The 15,707-nt window shown below is 53.4% G+C and overlaps 1 protein-coding gene across 1 annotated transcript in view; it reads right to left on the bottom strand.

The window, feature by feature from the left end:
* Nucleotides 1–391: 391 nt before the first annotated feature.
* The window catches only part of ENG (endoglin), a 29,644-nt gene continuing 14,328 nt past the window's right edge, over nucleotides 392–15,707 (bottom strand). The window contains exons 3-15 of the mRNA XM_061199875.1: nucleotides 12,707–12,847; nucleotides 9,660–9,825; nucleotides 8,787–8,952; nucleotides 8,355–8,484; nucleotides 7,738–7,912; nucleotides 7,318–7,460; nucleotides 4,910–5,047; nucleotides 4,649–4,687; nucleotides 4,021–4,137; nucleotides 3,443–3,694; nucleotides 2,400–2,454; nucleotides 1,299–1,400; nucleotides 392–1,172 (exon numbers count right to left, since the gene is read on the bottom strand). Of these exons, the coding sequence (XP_061055858.1) occupies nucleotides 1,048–1,172; nucleotides 1,299–1,400; nucleotides 2,400–2,454; nucleotides 3,443–3,694; nucleotides 4,021–4,137; nucleotides 4,649–4,687; nucleotides 4,910–5,047; nucleotides 7,318–7,460; nucleotides 7,738–7,912; nucleotides 8,355–8,484; nucleotides 8,787–8,952; nucleotides 9,660–9,825; nucleotides 12,707–12,847 (1,749 nt within the window). The 3' untranslated portion in view covers nucleotides 392–1,047. The remainder of the gene's footprint in view (nucleotides 1,173–1,298; nucleotides 1,401–2,399; nucleotides 2,455–3,442; nucleotides 3,695–4,020; nucleotides 4,138–4,648; nucleotides 4,688–4,909; nucleotides 5,048–7,317; nucleotides 7,461–7,737; nucleotides 7,913–8,354; nucleotides 8,485–8,786; nucleotides 8,953–9,659; nucleotides 9,826–12,706; nucleotides 12,848–15,707) is intronic.

Here is a 15,707-nt window from a genome sequence, read left to right as displayed (position 1 = left end):
GCTCCCTCAGCAGACAATAGGGGGATGGGAGCTACAGCTGGTACAGGAACTGGGTTGTGTAGGAGCCTGGGCTTTGTGGCCTGGGACAAGTCCCCCCCTCCCTCTGAGCCTCAGGTGGCCTGTCTGTGAAATGAGAAGAATGGATTGATGTCCGTTGACCATGGGCCATGCACCACTTTGCAGACCTCCTCGCAGAGAGACCTTGTGATCGCAAATTCTCATACCCGTTTTACAGATAAGGGAACTGTGCCTGGCTTAAAGAAGCCATGGGACCTGCCTACAGTCACACAGCCAGTAAGTGGCAGGTCCAGGATTTGAACCCGGAACTGTCACACACCCCCCCCAACCCCAGTTTAGGTGCCACTCTCCTTCTCTCAGCCCAGCCCAGCACTGGTTTCATGGTCTGATTTATTGGTGGTGAGTATATAGGGGTGGGCCCAGGACAGGCAGCCTGGCTGCCCCGGGGTGGGGGGGGGGCGGGTCTCTGTGTGACAGTTGCAGGGAGGAGCTAGGCTCCCCCACTCACTTCCAGGCTGGGCGCCGCTAGGCTTCTGTTTCCCCCGCCAAAGTTGGGCCAGTGCAGATGTAGAGGCCGATGGGAGCAGGTCCAGGTGGCTCTGGGCTGGCTCTGTTTCCATGGAGGAGGCGCTGTCAGCCTGGGTGGGCTGGGCTGAGTCCGTTTTGGAGTTCTCAACTCCTGCCCAGCCCACGTCACCGAGTACTGGATCCAGGTTAAAATTACAGGGACTTGGGTTTCTACAGCAATGTGGACATATAGCGCAGCGGACTCTCTCTCCGTGGTCCTGGGCAGCCGTACCCCAGGCCCACTGGGTTTGAAAGTTCGTGGTGGGGTGGGGGGACCCCAAGGTGTTCCAAGCTGGTGCCCCCACTGGCAGCAGGCCTTGGAGAGGGAGGCAGGAGGGGCGGGCACAGAGGGCCTTGTCCATCCTTGCTCGAGTGGAGGGGTTGGGGTCCCAGGATAAGTTCATGGCCATTGGTTCCCAGCTGGCGGCTGCTCAGTCTCTCCTGTTGGGCGAGGGCTGGGCACTACGCCATGCTGCTGGTGGAGCAGGGGGTGCTCTGGGTGCTCCCGATGCTGTGGTTGGTGCTACTGCTCTCCGAGGAGGCCGGGGCAGCCACCGCCACCACGGGCTCCCGCTTGCCGGGGTGACCTGGGGGCAGGGGCGGAGGTCAGGGGCCCGGCCAGGGCTCCCCACTCCCCCAGAGGCTTCGCCGGGCTCCCCCAGGTGGTGGTGGAGGGGTCCTGAGCACTCATCGTGGGGGCCTGGGATACTCACGCGTGTGCAAGTAGATGTACCAGAGCGCGGCGGTGAGCAGGGCCCCAATGAGGAAGGCGCCAAAGGTGATGCCCAGCACGGCGGGCAGGACGAGGCCTTTGTCTGCGCAACCAAGGGCAGGACAGCTGTGGTCAGCACTGCCGCCTCCTCCCTACCCCGTACCCTGTTGTGCTGGCCAGGAGCACAGGTTTCGGTGCCAGTCTCAGCTCAGCTACTGACCCTGACTTCTCTGAACCCCAGTTTCCTCACCTAGCAAATGGGTTCATCACACCCATGCCTGACACTAAGCCGTGGCTGCTATGACCATCCACCCAGAGGGCCCAGCCAGGCCTTTTGGGCCATGCCTCTGCCTCCCAAGGCCGGTAGAGATGCATTTTTAGGAAGGATGCATGGTATAATCTGAGCAAAGTGTGAGTGGGGCCGGAGAGTCCAGAGTCCTGCTGTGTGCCCTGAAGTCAGTCCCTGCCCCTCTCCGAGCCCTATACCGTGGTAGGGATAAGCCAGAGCACCTCTGAGGGCTCTTCAGCTCTGCTCTTGGGTTTTCCCAAGCTTCACTCTTTCCACACTCCCGATTCCTGTGTGACTATGGGCCAGGCAGCCTCCCCTTAGGCCTCTGAGTTCCATCCCTGCAATGGGGTCCTTAGCCTGCCCTCGTGGTTGCAGGCTGGGTGTAGGGGCTCCATCCAGACCCAGGTGGGATGGCAAAGAGGCAGATGCCTCTCCCACCTCTGCCTTCAGTGTCAGGGACTCTTCTGCCCAGGCTGGAGGGAGCTGGGCTGAGGGCTGAGGGGTACCCTCCACACTAAGGGCCTTAAGGAAGGTGAGGCCAGTGCTGCCCCAAGTCTCATCCTAGGAGGCCCCATCCCCCGCCCCCCAGCAAGGTCAGCCAGCAACCTTGGGGATCAAGAAGAGCCAAAGGCCTGGAATCCGGTCCCACGGGGTGGTCACGAACAAAGGCTCTCCATCTGGAAGATGCAGCTGTGGACCCTACTCTCTGGGGTCCTCCCTGCTGTGTGCCTAGACCCATCCCTCTGGGCCGTCCATCGTGCCCCACTCTGACCTCAGCCCCTGGAACCCTGGAGAGACTTAGAGAGAACTCACCATGCAGGCCAGGGCTGACAATGTTCAGGCGTGTGGAGACAGTCCTCTGGACGTCCTGGGGGAGGAAGAGTACACAGTGTGTGACACAGCCTTCGGGAGCAGCTTCCAGGCTTACTCCCTGCCTCTGTGACCCTGGCCTGTCACAGCCCCCCCTGGGGCCTTGATTTTGAGCCCCCTCTCCACCACCTTCTGGCTGGCAGCCTTTGGGCAAGTGCTGGCAGTTCTGTGCTGTGGGAGGGTGTCGCCCAGACAATCATTGGCTGCTACTGGAATGGTTCCTGTGAGTTCCTGAGAGGGCCCCAACTCCCATGAGGATTATGGGGGCACTGTATACATCACCCTTGTGAATGCCTCAGAGGCATCTCCAGCTTCATACAACCAGAGAGGCTTTTAATCCTGGAGACCCTTCTGAGTGCAAGGGCCTGGGGATGACTGTGTGAGTGTGTCCAGGGCTGAGTGTCCGAGAACAGGTATCCACTGGATGGTGAAACGTGACCAGGAAGAGCAGAAAATCAGAATTTTGTGTCCTTTGTACTAACCCTCTTCCCCGAGGTCTCCTGTTTGTTGAGATTACATTGGTGATCATACTACATGGATAGATGGGTGGGCGGATGGATTCCTGGGTGGATGGATTGATGTATGACTGGGTGGGATCGTAGAAGGATGGCTGGCTGGCTGGGTGACTGGGCTGATGGAAGGACTGTGGGTGAATGACTGGGTGGGATGGTGAGAAGTAGCAACTGATAAATGGATGACTGGATGGGATAGTGGGAAGATGGATAGATGACTGGGTGGGATGGATGGATAGATGGATAGCTAGCTAATGGTTGCAGCTGCATAACCTACCAATGTCCAAGACACAGCCATCAGAAGGCTGTAGGGTGGCAGAAAGAGTGCCCCTGGTACGCAGAGGCCACATGCCTGCCTGTGGCTGTGTCTTTCGCCCACTGGTCCCACATCCTCATGGTCTATCACATCCCTTCCTGAAAACTCCAGACCCAGAAGCCACCCTTGAAGCTGGGCTTAGCCCAGCCCCTACTCACCAGGGACCAAGTGCTGAGATGCAGGGCTACAGTGCAGCTGAGGATGCCAGTCGTGGGCATGGGCACCATGTAGCCACGGAGGAGGAAGCTGAAGCGCATGTCACCACCAGGGCTCGGGGACAGCAGGCTCACACAGCTGCTCTTGGCTGCCTGGCTCTGGATGAGTTCCACGATTTCCATGTCAGGCCCCAAATTCAGTTGGCAGCTGTCCAGCTGGATCGTGAGCTCAGGGATCGATGGGGACACGCTCACCTGCATGGGTAGGAAGGGGGACGAGGCACGGTCAGTTACTCTTAACTCTCCGCCCTACCTGTTCTCATGAAATAAGCTAGATTCATTCTAGAGTTCCTGCTCCAGAACCTTGATGGTGGAAGGACAGTCATGGGCCTGCCTGGAGCAAATGAGGAAGAAGAGGGGACATTCCAACCAGTGTCTGAGCTCTGCCTTTGCTCTCTCTCCCCTCCACCAAGCACCATGGGGGCTCCCTCCTCCCTCTGGGAAGTCAAGTTCCATTGGGTGGAAAGAAAGGCTCTGAGAAATCCCAGGAGTTGGCAGACCTAAGAGATCAAGTCCAGTACCTGCACAAAGCCCTGCTGCCCCAGCTCGATGGTGTTGGAGGCCTGGAGGAAGTGCGGGCTGAGGTAGAGGCCCAGCTGGAAGGAGAGGCTGTCCATGTTGATGCACTGCACCTTTTTCTGTGGGAGATGGGAGGGAGGCTTGGTCAGTCGGGGAGGCACCCAGCCAGGAAGGTAAGGGGTGGGAGCAGGAGTCATGGTCCAGAGTTGTTGCCTGACCTTGATCATCACCTTAAACCACCCCCCACCCAAAACTGATATTTATCAAGAACTTGCTCTGCACGAGACCTGTGTGAAGTGCTTTCCATGCATCATCTCAGTGATGGCTCATCCCGTATGGGGATCCTTTCCTATGCCACTATTAACGGGACCTTTGGGCCCAGAAAGCTTATATGATTTGCCCAAGGCCACACAGCCGATGTGTGCATGAACCCTCTGACCTGAGAGGCTGAGAACATAACCCTAAACAGTACTGCTCCCATTGCACGGAAGGGGAGACTGAGGCACGCTGGAGACACATTGGCTTGCCAGGATCAGGGCCTGAATTTCCCGAGGCCTGCTCCCTCCCAGGCCAGGAATGGACCCCAGAACCCTGGACCAGATGGGTTAGCACGGTGATCATCCAGCTCACCTGCTGTGGTGATGAGCTTGACAGGAGGTTGACGATCACCTGCAGGAACAGAGCCAAGGAGCTGGTCAGAGCCAGAAAGGAGCCCAGAGGGTATCCCACCCAACGCACCCACTTTTTTGGATGGGGAGACTGAGCCAACCAATGGCTAAACTTGTCTTCCTACTGAGCATCACATCTGCTCTCCCAAACGCCCCTCAGCCTGAAAGATCCAGGGGGCACCAATTAAGCCGGCCCTGATACCTTTCCCACCACAGCTCTTACCTCGTTACTGATCACATTTTCTGTCACTATCATGCCACAGCTGGAGTAGCCGCTGCGCAAGACAAACTGGTCATCTCTGTCCTCAGCCTGGCAGCTGGAGTCCCAGAAGGTCAGGCTTGTGATGGTGCACCTCAGAGTCTGGGCCAGGGTTGGGGGGGGGCACCGTCAGGAGGCACGGGGCTCCCGGGGGCCTGTCCATCACACCCCAGCACCAAGGACTGACCACCCCCCAGGGGTCCCAAATCACAGCCATGCCCCTGCTCCCTTCCCCATTTTTGTTAGTTCTCATCATCCCACACCATTTAAGACTACTTTTCCTGAACTTGACAAACACTTTTGTACTTAGCAATAAGATCTGTGACATCATGAGTGTTTTCTTCTCTACAGACATATATACTCAGAGAAATTGTGTGGCTTTGTTGGTTTCTTTTTCCTTTTTATTTGGCCGTGCTGCCCGGCATGCGGGATCTTAGTTCCCCCTGCAGTGGAAGCTCAGAATCTTAACCACTGGACTGCCGGGGAAGTCCCTATTTTTCCCCTCATTTTTAACAAATGACATCATACCGTCCTTCATGCTTTAGCTTAGTTTTCTCACTGAACAATAAATCACAGACATCTTTCTATGTTTATATTATAGATCTAGAACATTCTTTTTAACTGGAGTGTAATGTTCCAAAGATCGATGGATTACAGTGTATGCATCCAGACCTCTTGGGACAGGACGGCAGTAATGCCAGCCATCGCTGGTCCCTGCACCACCTCCTCCACCTCCCAGACATCTGTCTGGCCAGGCAGAGGCAAGGGAGGAGGGGGAGATGGGCCGCAGACAGGTGGAGCTTCACCTAGGCCCCAGTACCCCACACCCCAAAACACTTCCACATGGACGTAGAGTTAAAGGTCATTCTAAAAATCCCTGAGAACATGCATGACTTGTCAAGGCTCTGGCAGAGAGATTTCCTGCCTCGGAAAGACTAGAAAAAAAATCACAAAGGAAAAGATGACCAGCTAGGATGGCCCAACGTTTTCAAATGTCCAAAAACTTAAAAAACACTCTGGCCAAAATTTAAAGAACTCTAACAAACCGGGAGAGATTATTTCAATAAGAATGATGGACAAAGGGTCACAAATGTCTTTCTTCATGTAAAAAGCTAATAAAAATCATCAAGAAAAATACCAAGTTACAACGCACACAGAGACTTTGGTTATTATCAGTTGCACGAAGCCAAGCCCAAACTCACTACTAATCAAAGAAGTAGAAATTCAAACAAGAATAGAACACAGTGTTCCCACTCTCACATCAGCAAAAAGTTTTTTAGACAACAAATAATAATTTGGAGAGAGAGAGAGTCAAAGTGCTCTCGTTAATCAGCAGTGAAAATTGGAATCATCTACTGGAAATCCGGTTGGCAACATGTATCAAAACTTCCAGAATGTTCACTCATTTTGACCCAGCAATCTCACTAATGTGGAAACCTATCCTAAGAAAATAATCCTATTTAAAGAAAAATTTCATATGCACAATGACACTTTCTGTATATTTATAATATTACAGAATTGGAAACAACCCAAATGTCTAACGAGGGAGGAGGAGTTAATTATGGCATGTCAATATCATGGGATTGGATGTGCTTTTAAAGTGATGTTATTGGGGCTTCCCTGGTGGCCCAGAGGTTAATAGTCCGTGCTCCCAATTCCAGGGGCCCGGGTTCAGTCCCTGGTCAGGGAACTAGATCCCGCATGCAAGCTTCAACTAAAGATCCCACATGCCGCAACTAAGAGCCCGCCTGCCGCAACTGAGACCCAGCGCAGCCAGATAAATAAATCAATATTAAAAAAATAATAAAAAAGTGGTATTATTAAGTACATATGTCAAAGTTTTAAAAATACATTAAATGAATATAGCAGGAAACAGACAATTGCATCCAATATGATTACACTGTATAAGAAATACACAGAGAAAACATTCCAGAAAGAAATCCACGAAATTGTTGGTAGCCATTGTCTTTGGATGGGGTGATTGAGATTTTCTTCTAATTTTTTCCACATTTAAAAAAGCCTGTGTTATTTTTATAATAAACATCTTTGTTCTTCAATTAGGCAGAGATCATATTGTATAGATATTCTAAGTGGCCACTCAGCTCAGCCTCCATTTAGGATTAATAATGGCGACTACCTAGTACCTATTTATTGAGCACTTACTGTTCCACATCTGGCTGGGTCATCAGACCTCATGTAATTCTCACCACATGGTAGGGACCATTATCAACCCCATTTTACAAGTGGAAAAACTGACGCTTGCAGAGGGATATGATTTGTCCTCCTGCCTGGATTAGGACCCCAAGATTCTTGGGCTAGAGGAAGGACCAGTTGCCCATGTCAGCTGGGCCGGAGGCCAGGAGTTCCCTTACCGAGATGAGATCTTTGTTGAGTACCAGAGTCATGACGTCGTCGGAGCACTTGGGCTGGATCAGGGACAGGAGCAGCTCCTGGTTGCAGCCCTCCTTGGGAGGGGTGGTCTGGACCGGTGTGGGTGAGGGCTGCAGCCCACTGCCTGCAGGGCAGCAGAGGCAGCCAGCAGACAGTCACTGCGGGTTCGCTGTGCTCTTAAACACTAAGCACTTCTATAGCTAGGTACTCTCAGTGTCCCTGAGATGCAGATGAGGAAAATGGGGCTCTGACCAGCTGATGCAACTTGCCCAGCACGCGCGCGCGCGCGCGCGCGCACACACACACACACACACACACACACACAGCAGCTGGGCGTGGCTACAGATCCAAGGAGAGGGCAAGGGAAGGGAGGGGGGCGAGGGAGGGAGCCGGGTGCTCACCACAGCTGGGTGCCCTCAGAGAGACGACACTGGCCAGAGGGAGCTCCACAAAGGACGCTACTACACTGGCGTTGAGCCTCCGGGCCTCCCCCAGCAGGCCTTGGGTTGTGTTTGGGAGGTGGAAGCCACGGATGTTCTTCTCCGGAAAGATCTTGAAGGAGTATTCGCCAGTGGTCTAATGACAGGGAGAGAGGCAGAGCAGGGAGCTACAGATACAGTCAGGGGGCACACAGCCTGGCGGGGGCACCTGCAGGCCAGTCAGGGTCTGCCAGGCCTCAATCCTGCTCTCTCCTTTGCTCCTGCTGTTTCCCCTGCCTGGGCCACCTCCCCTCATCTACTGGTTCCTGTTCGTCTTTCAACTCAGCTTGGAGTTCACCTCAGCAGGAAACTTCCCTGACCCTGTGGGCTGGGTTAGGGGCCTCCCTAAGGGATCATGGAAGGCTTCCTGGAGGAGGTAACGTCTAGGTGAAGGTCTGAAGGAAGAATAGGTAGTGCACAGAAGGAGAGGTTGGGGGCAGAAGGATCATCATGTATAAAGGCTCAGGGCTGGGGTGATGGTGCAGGGAGTTTGGTTTTTTTCTTTGGGGAGCCTTGGGGAGACCTGAACGGGGTCTCACCCAGATCTGCATGTTGTGGTTGGCATCGATGAGCCAGGACACGTAGGGTGGACCCTGAAGGATGAGCACGGCGGCGTCGGGATCCCTCGAAGCACAGCTCAGCTCCACCTTCACGGTCACTGTCCGGGGCCTGTGGGGAGACAGACCCCCGCATCAGAGCGGGCGGTAGTGTGGGGTGCAGGGGACGGGGTGCGGGGGGTTAGTGCTTGACCCGGACTTGCGGGGCATGGACAAGACCTGGGGTCGGGTGGGCAGCGGCTGCGCTCTTAACCTGGTTGGTCGTGGGTCCGTGGGGTGGATGAGGAAATGTGCGGGGCCCCGAGATAGGTGGGGGTGACAGTACTCTGACCAGGCCAGAGGCGGGGCTGAGGCTTGGACAGAGGCGGGGCTTTATAGGGGGTGGGGCTGGCGGGGCGGGGCGGGCACCCTTACCAGGCCTCTGGGCCCGGCAGGACCCTCAGGATGTGTGCCTCTTTGTGGCCAGCCACACCTTCCAAGCGGCAGCCACGGACGGAGGCCTGGGCGTTAGGGCTCCATTCGAGCGTGTGGCCCATGTCCTTGTGGGGTTCCAGACTGCAGGAAGACGGTGACCTCGGGGCTGCGGAGACAAGCGCACTTATGTCTCCTCCTCGAGCAGCCTGGCATCTAATACAGAGGCCCATCCTCAGCCACAGAAACGGTGGGGCAGGCAGGATGGAGCAGCAAAGAGTGGGGGGCATGGGAGGACCGGGGTTCAAATCACCCCTCCACCACTTACAGCAGAGGGACCCAGGGGAGGTCCCTGGCCTCTGTTTCCTCATCTGTCAACACAGGGTTAATTTAAGGTATGAACTCATGGCATATGCTAGGGATGCAGCCCTGCAACCACCAGCACATCATCCCCCTTTTATCTTCCTTATAGAATTTACCATGACCTGAAATTATAGAATTTGTTTGTGTACATATTTATTATCATCTCCCCACCGCGGTGCCAGCTCCAGGAGGGCAGGGTCTGGGTCTGTCCCCACAGAGTCCCCAAATGCCTAGCATAGGGCTTGGTGCCTAGTAGGTACACAATAAATAATAGGAAAGTGCTGTTTTTGTAGTTCAAGAAACTGACAAATAGCAGCAATTTCACATGGTTCAATCTAATATTTGGTGAAGCGGTAATCACTGTCCTAAGAGCGCACTGACTTGCTATGTGTGAGCTGGGGCAAATCACATCCCCTCAGTGCCTTAGTGTCCACATCCGAGGAATGAGCCAGAGGAATTCACATTCCTCCAGAGCCGAGTCCCGAACCCAGAGAGGCTGTTGGGGAAGCTGACCTTGGTCCAGACGGAGGAGGATGCTTTGGGGATTGTTCAGCTCAGCAGCAGAGGTGATGGGACCCTTTGTGTCCGCCCAGTTGAGGAGCTCACCCTTGGTAGTGAAGGGTGGCAGCTGTGTGGTGTTGACCTCTGCGGGCTCTTGGAAGATGACCAGGTTGGGGTTCTGGGGAGACACGTGAAGGCTCAGGGTGCTGTTCCTGGGCCTGAGTCCCCTCTGTCCCATGCAGGAGGTCAGGAGATAATCTGAGGAGGCAGCTGTTTGGCTGAGCAGAGGAAGCCAGGCCTGAGGGTGCTGAGGCTGGTGGACCTGAAGTCAGCTCCCTGCCCCCTAACTAGGGCTCCCCCAGAGCCGGATCTGCCCATCTCCTTTCTACACCTGGGGAGCTGGATGGACAGACATCCACGTGCCTCCACCTGTCCAAACATCACCCTCGCACCCCTCCATAGGCATCCTCATTCAGCCCACACTTATGACATCTGTGGTTACTGTCTGTTTCCCCCACACTCTAACGTCTGTGAGGGACAACGCCTGCCTCGCCCACCCCTGCATGGGACTTGACACATAGTAGGCACTGAGAAATATTTGTCTAACTTCCTGCTGGGCGCTGGGCCCAGCACTGGGGATCCTGACATGGCAGCTTCTCCCTGATGCCTGGCACATGGCGGGTGCTCCCTGCATGTGGGAAGCGAGGAGGCAAGAGAGAAGAAATGGACGAATACACGAATGAATGAAAGACAAACAGGGGTGGTCCCTGCTCTGGGGGATCTTACCATCCAGACACTAGTCACGCCTCAAGTCATTTGAAACAACAGAAGACAGAGAATATTATTTAATAAGAAACAAAGGAGCAAGACAGGTCCCCTGGATGGGCAGGGATGAGAATCTGGGTGGCTCCAGCACCTCACTGCCTCCACTGCCCACGCCTCAGGAGAGCCTCTGGTGGGCTGGGGAAGGAAATAGGAAAGACTTCCTGGTGTAGGTACTCTGTTGAAGTCAAAGGGTTCAGAGGAAGCTGTTGGGGCCACAGACTCAAGAGAGGTCCTTTTCCATCTATCTCCAAAGCCAGAGAGAGGCACTGTGTTGAAGCAGCAGCAGCATAAGGGCTTCAGGCTAGATACTAAGGGGGACTGCCTGACAGTGGCAATAGGCAAGACACCATAGAATGGTCCACCTGGAATGGAGCAGGGCTGTAACAAGGGGGCAAAGTGATGAGCACCTGGGTGAGGAACCCAGCGCCCACCCGCATGGAAGGGCTGGGGCAGTGGGTTAGAGCTGGAGAGTCTGGGGATGGGGGGACTTTTACCCATCTGACCCTCAGGGTCAGCTCTGTAAAATGGGGATGTAATAGGGATTAAAGGGCAAGGCGTTTGTCAGTCTCCTGGCGCTGGGTCTGGCACAGAGGCCGGCGCCCCCGTGAGGCTCTTTGTCCCTCCAGCAGCGTCCCGGCTCCGGCTGCGGGGGCCCGGCTCCGGAAATTGCGGGCCGAGGCCGCGCGTGGCTCCGGAGGTGCCCCCCGCCCGGCCCCCCGGCCGTGTATTCTTAGCGTGGGGGGGGGGGTGGTGAGGAGGGAAGGAAGGCTTGGCGGAGGTCGGAGCCGGCGGCTGCTGTGACCTTCCGGCCCGGCGGGCGGGCGCTTTTCATGTGCCTTGCGTCACCCGGAGCCCCGCCCGCCGGGCCTAGATCCCGGGGATGGGCCGCCAGGGCGTCCGGGAATGGGAAGGGGAAAGGGGAGAGTCGAGAGGGAGGAGGAGCCGTGGCAGGATCTCGCTTTCCCGCACTGGGAGCGGAGGGATGTGCCGCCTGGGGTCGGTCGGCTCTGACCTCCTGGTTGGCTTCGTTAGGCTTGCAACTTCCCTCCCAGGGGCGTCCGGGCTGGCCAGCTCCGTCCGCCTCTGTGCTGCCCCTGCCACCAGTCCCGCACCCCCTCAACTTCTCTCTGTGTCTGGGCCCGTCTCCCAGGCAGCCCTGGATCTGGGCCTCTCTTCAGGTCCCCGGCTCCTCTCTCCCGCTCCTGGAACTCTGTGGTCTCTCTGAGAGTCTGTCTATTCCTCTCACAACAGGCCCGCCCTCTTTCCGTTGCCATTTTTCTTTCTGTGTCTCTCTCCCACTTGTTATCTTTGCTCTCCCCCGGGCTCTGGCTCCCTCCCCTCTGCTTTCTCTGGCTGTAAACACAGCTGCTCGCATCTGGGGATCACCTCCCAGGGCCTTCCATGTGGAGGGGGCAGTGCCCTGGTCCGCCCCACCTCCTCCAGCCCTGAGCTTCCTCACTGTGGGTCCCAGACAGTGGACCTCCTCTCTCTGGTGGATGTGTCTGACACTTAATATCTGAATTTTTAAAAAATAATTTTTCTCCAACTTAGGCCGTGCTAATTATAGCAAATCTTGCAAATTCAACAAAGTTGAAAGAACAAAACAGATATCTCTCCGAATCCCACTCCCCAGCCATAACTACTGTTTTGTTTGGTTTTTCACCAGGGAATTCCCCATAACTACTGTTAACACATTGTTAGGTTTCTTTTGTTTTGTTTTGGTTTTTGGGCCACTCCGTGCAGCATGCAGAATCTTAGTTCCCCGACCAGGGATCAAACCCGTGCCCCTTGCATTGGAAGCATGGAGTCTTAACCACTGGACGGCCAGGGAAGTCCATCATTGTTAGGTTTCTTCCTGGCCTTTTCCGTCTGCACTTAAATATTTTCAAATTTATGTCTTGTAACTTTTTCAAACACAGTGACAAGGTTATTTTATGGGACTATCATCAGTTCTCCCACTGGACATATGGGAAAACTGAGGCGATGAGAGAGGATTGGAGTTGGCCAGGGTTGCACATCAACCTGACTCCCACCTCCAGGTTTGGGCTCTTTATCCCAGGTTCTGTTGCCCTTTGCGTTCTCTCTGTCAGGGCCCCATGGGATTCACCAGGCAGGGCCCTGGTGAATAATGTCAGAATGAAAAAGAGAAGCAGGGGACCCTGGCCCACAGAGGTGGACAGCAGGAGCCTCCCACGGCCCGTGCCTGAGGCTGGGGTTGGAGGTAACACACTCACGTAGGCCAGGCGGAGTGGGATTCCTGGAGCCTGCAACTTCAGGAAGATGGTCTTGTTAGTGCTGAGGATCAGGAGCACCTCTCGGGGCAGGGTGCCATTTTGCTTGGATGTCTGGAGAGTCAGCTCCAGCACTGACACCTCCTGGAATGGGGGCAGGAGAGAGACACATACATAGACCAGTCAGATTGCACAGGCTGTGCCACCAGATCAGTAGTGACGACTCATTTACTGTAAGCTTCCACTCCATTCTCCCTGCCCAGCTTGTCCACTCCTGTCTCCCAGAGCCCAGCACAGTGCCTGGCCCTCAGGAGGTACCCAGAAAATATTTGCTGAACGAATGAAGGAGATGAGTCCCAGCAAATCCAAGGAGATGTTTTTTTAAGGGTAGCGGAGAGGGATAGATTGGGAGTTTGGGATTGACATGTACACACTGCTATAGTTAAAATAAAATGCCTTTCCATGAAAATAAATAAATAAATGCAATGAGCCTGAACTTTATCCAGTAGTCAGTTGAGGTTTATTACTTCCACAGAGCACCTGCTGTGTACCAGGCCTGCAAACGCCTGTGTGACTTAGAGAGTACCCTGTGCCCTTTCTCTGTCCCTATGCAGCAGCGCTGAGGCATCAAACCCTCCCCAGTTCGCAGTATTCCTGTTTGCTTTACTATTTTAAAGTACTAAATACTCATATTTTGTTGACTAATACCATTATTTTGATATTTTATAAGAAATGTGAAGTTGAAATCATTTATGTCTTGAGAGGTACCGACTGCATTAAAAAATTTAATTGATCATGGTGTATGCATTTAGAATGCTTTCATAACAATGACAACAACAATAATTAATACCTCACACTTACATAGTGCTTACTGAGTGCTTGGATTATTCTAAGTGCTTTACACATTGACTCACTTAATCCCCACGACAACCCGAAGAGGTAGGTACCATTGTTATTCTCACTTACAGATGAGGAAGTGGGGCACAAAGAGGTGAATTCATTTGGCCATGATCACACAGCAAGTAAGTATGGAGCTAAGATCTGGACCTGGGCAACCGCAATCCTGCCCCATCACGTTTTTCTATACCTCCTTATTCTCAAGAAGAAAAAGAACACAGCGATCCACAAGGCAAAGCTTCTATCGAAAGAAGAACCCCCGCTCTGCTCAAAGACTCTCTGAACCAATGGAGTATGAACCGGTGACTCCTGAAACTGAGACAGGTGTAGGCCTCAGAAGCCCCGCCCTCACGAGGACAAAGACAAATGGAAACACTTGACTGAAACACAAACTCCAGAGGCTCTCAAAAGCTGGCAGTCTCTCCAAAGAGACAAAAAGCTGACCCTCCCCAAATCTCCTCAAACTTATCAAAAAGGAGACAGATATTTCAAGATGAAGACATCAGTGGAAAGTTTTTAGATTTAACTTCTAATTATCTCCTGGCCATTTCCCCAACTGATGTCACAGAGCCAGAGAGTGTTTCAGCTGCTGGAAAAATCTGCCAGAAATATTTCCGTTACCTAATAATGACACCATAATCACTCTTTGTAAGTTTGCTCTTTGAAACAACAACAAAAAAGCAAATAATGTTTCGTTTTCAATGTTTCATAAATAATTTTTTTCATTTTAGTGAGCTATTTAGGTTGCTTATTTTTTGAATAATCACTTTTATGCTAATTTATAGTAGAATGATATGTCTCAAATTTATGTTTGTATAAGTTCACATTTTTGATTAATTTATGTTTTCTAATGGGTTTATAACTTTTGGATTTTGAAATATCTCGTTTCATCAATTTTTAAAAATATTATGCATTCTAAACACTTGAAGAATTAAATACTGATTTAATATCATATTCTGGTAAAATATGAAATACCAACCTAAAGGTCAGAACTGACATTTTGTTCCAGGATTGTGATCAGTACTCGAAATTAACCGGAGTGAAGGGAGACCCACCTCGGCGGTGTCAGGAAAGGCCCGGGCACTGCTGACCTGTCTGAACCATCGAGAATGCACCCACCCCAGCTTCCTTACCTTAGTTGCCTATGTATTATTAGCTTGAACAATGGAATATGATTGCACAACTCTGTGTATATGATAAAAACCACTCAACTGTACACTTTAAACAGGCAAATGTTTTCACGATAAAGCTATTAAAGAAACAACAATCAAATATCAGTAGTTTCACATGGTTCAACCTAATCTGTGCCCGGTCCTGTGCTGTGAAAGTTGTGCATGCTCTCATGAAGCAGGGTCAGGTACTCTCCCATTTCACAGATGCAGCCGTCGGGGACAGGGAGGTCACACGTCAAGGTGAGTGATGAAGTCAGGCGCCCAGTGCACATCAGCCTGGTGCCAGAGTGGGTGCCTGGACCCCTGGATAGCTCACCTGGACTGTGTCCTCCCTCTCAACCCTGCCGCTCCCCAGACTGCCCCACAGTTCATCCCTGTCCAGCCCCATCTGTCTGTCCTCCCACAGAGGAGTAGACCTTGAGGCCCATACATGGTGAATAGATGGGCCCCATGGTTTGGAGGTGCCACGGCTGCTGCAGACAAGGAGATCCCTCCTCTGCCCTTGGGTGGACACCCGCGGTCCGAGAGCGTTGCAGGTGACAGAGCGACTGGGAGCGCAGCCCCTGAGCTGGGAGGAAAGAGCCCTGTGAACATCCATTCCTGCTGCCGCTCTGCAACTGTCTCAGTTTCTCTGTGCCTCAGTTTCCCCATCTGTGAAATGGGAGTAAGACAGGGTTGGGAACCAAAACCAGGTGGGGCTCGGGATAAAGGAAGTTAAAAAGAGAAGTAGAGGTCAGGGTCGGGTCATGCTGAGGGTGAGGGGGTTAGGAGACTGGAGCTTGGTGACGTTTGTCATGACATCTGGCTGTGCTCCCAGGGCTCACATACCAATCCCCCTACTCAGTTGTCACCAAGTCCCTCCCTGTAGAGCTGGGGGCTGGGAAGGGGGTGGGGGCTGAGGCCCAAAGAGGGGGCAGGAAGGGGCCAGGGCCACA

This window comes from Eubalaena glacialis, chromosome 9 (genome assembly GCF_028564815.1).
Source record: "Eubalaena glacialis isolate mEubGla1 chromosome 9, mEubGla1.1.hap2.+ XY, whole genome shotgun sequence".
In the NCBI taxonomy this organism is placed as follows: Eukaryota; Metazoa; Chordata; class Mammalia; order Artiodactyla; family Balaenidae; genus Eubalaena; species Eubalaena glacialis.
Note: the sequence above shows the minus strand (reverse complement) of the source record. Positions and strands in the feature narration are given on the sequence as shown.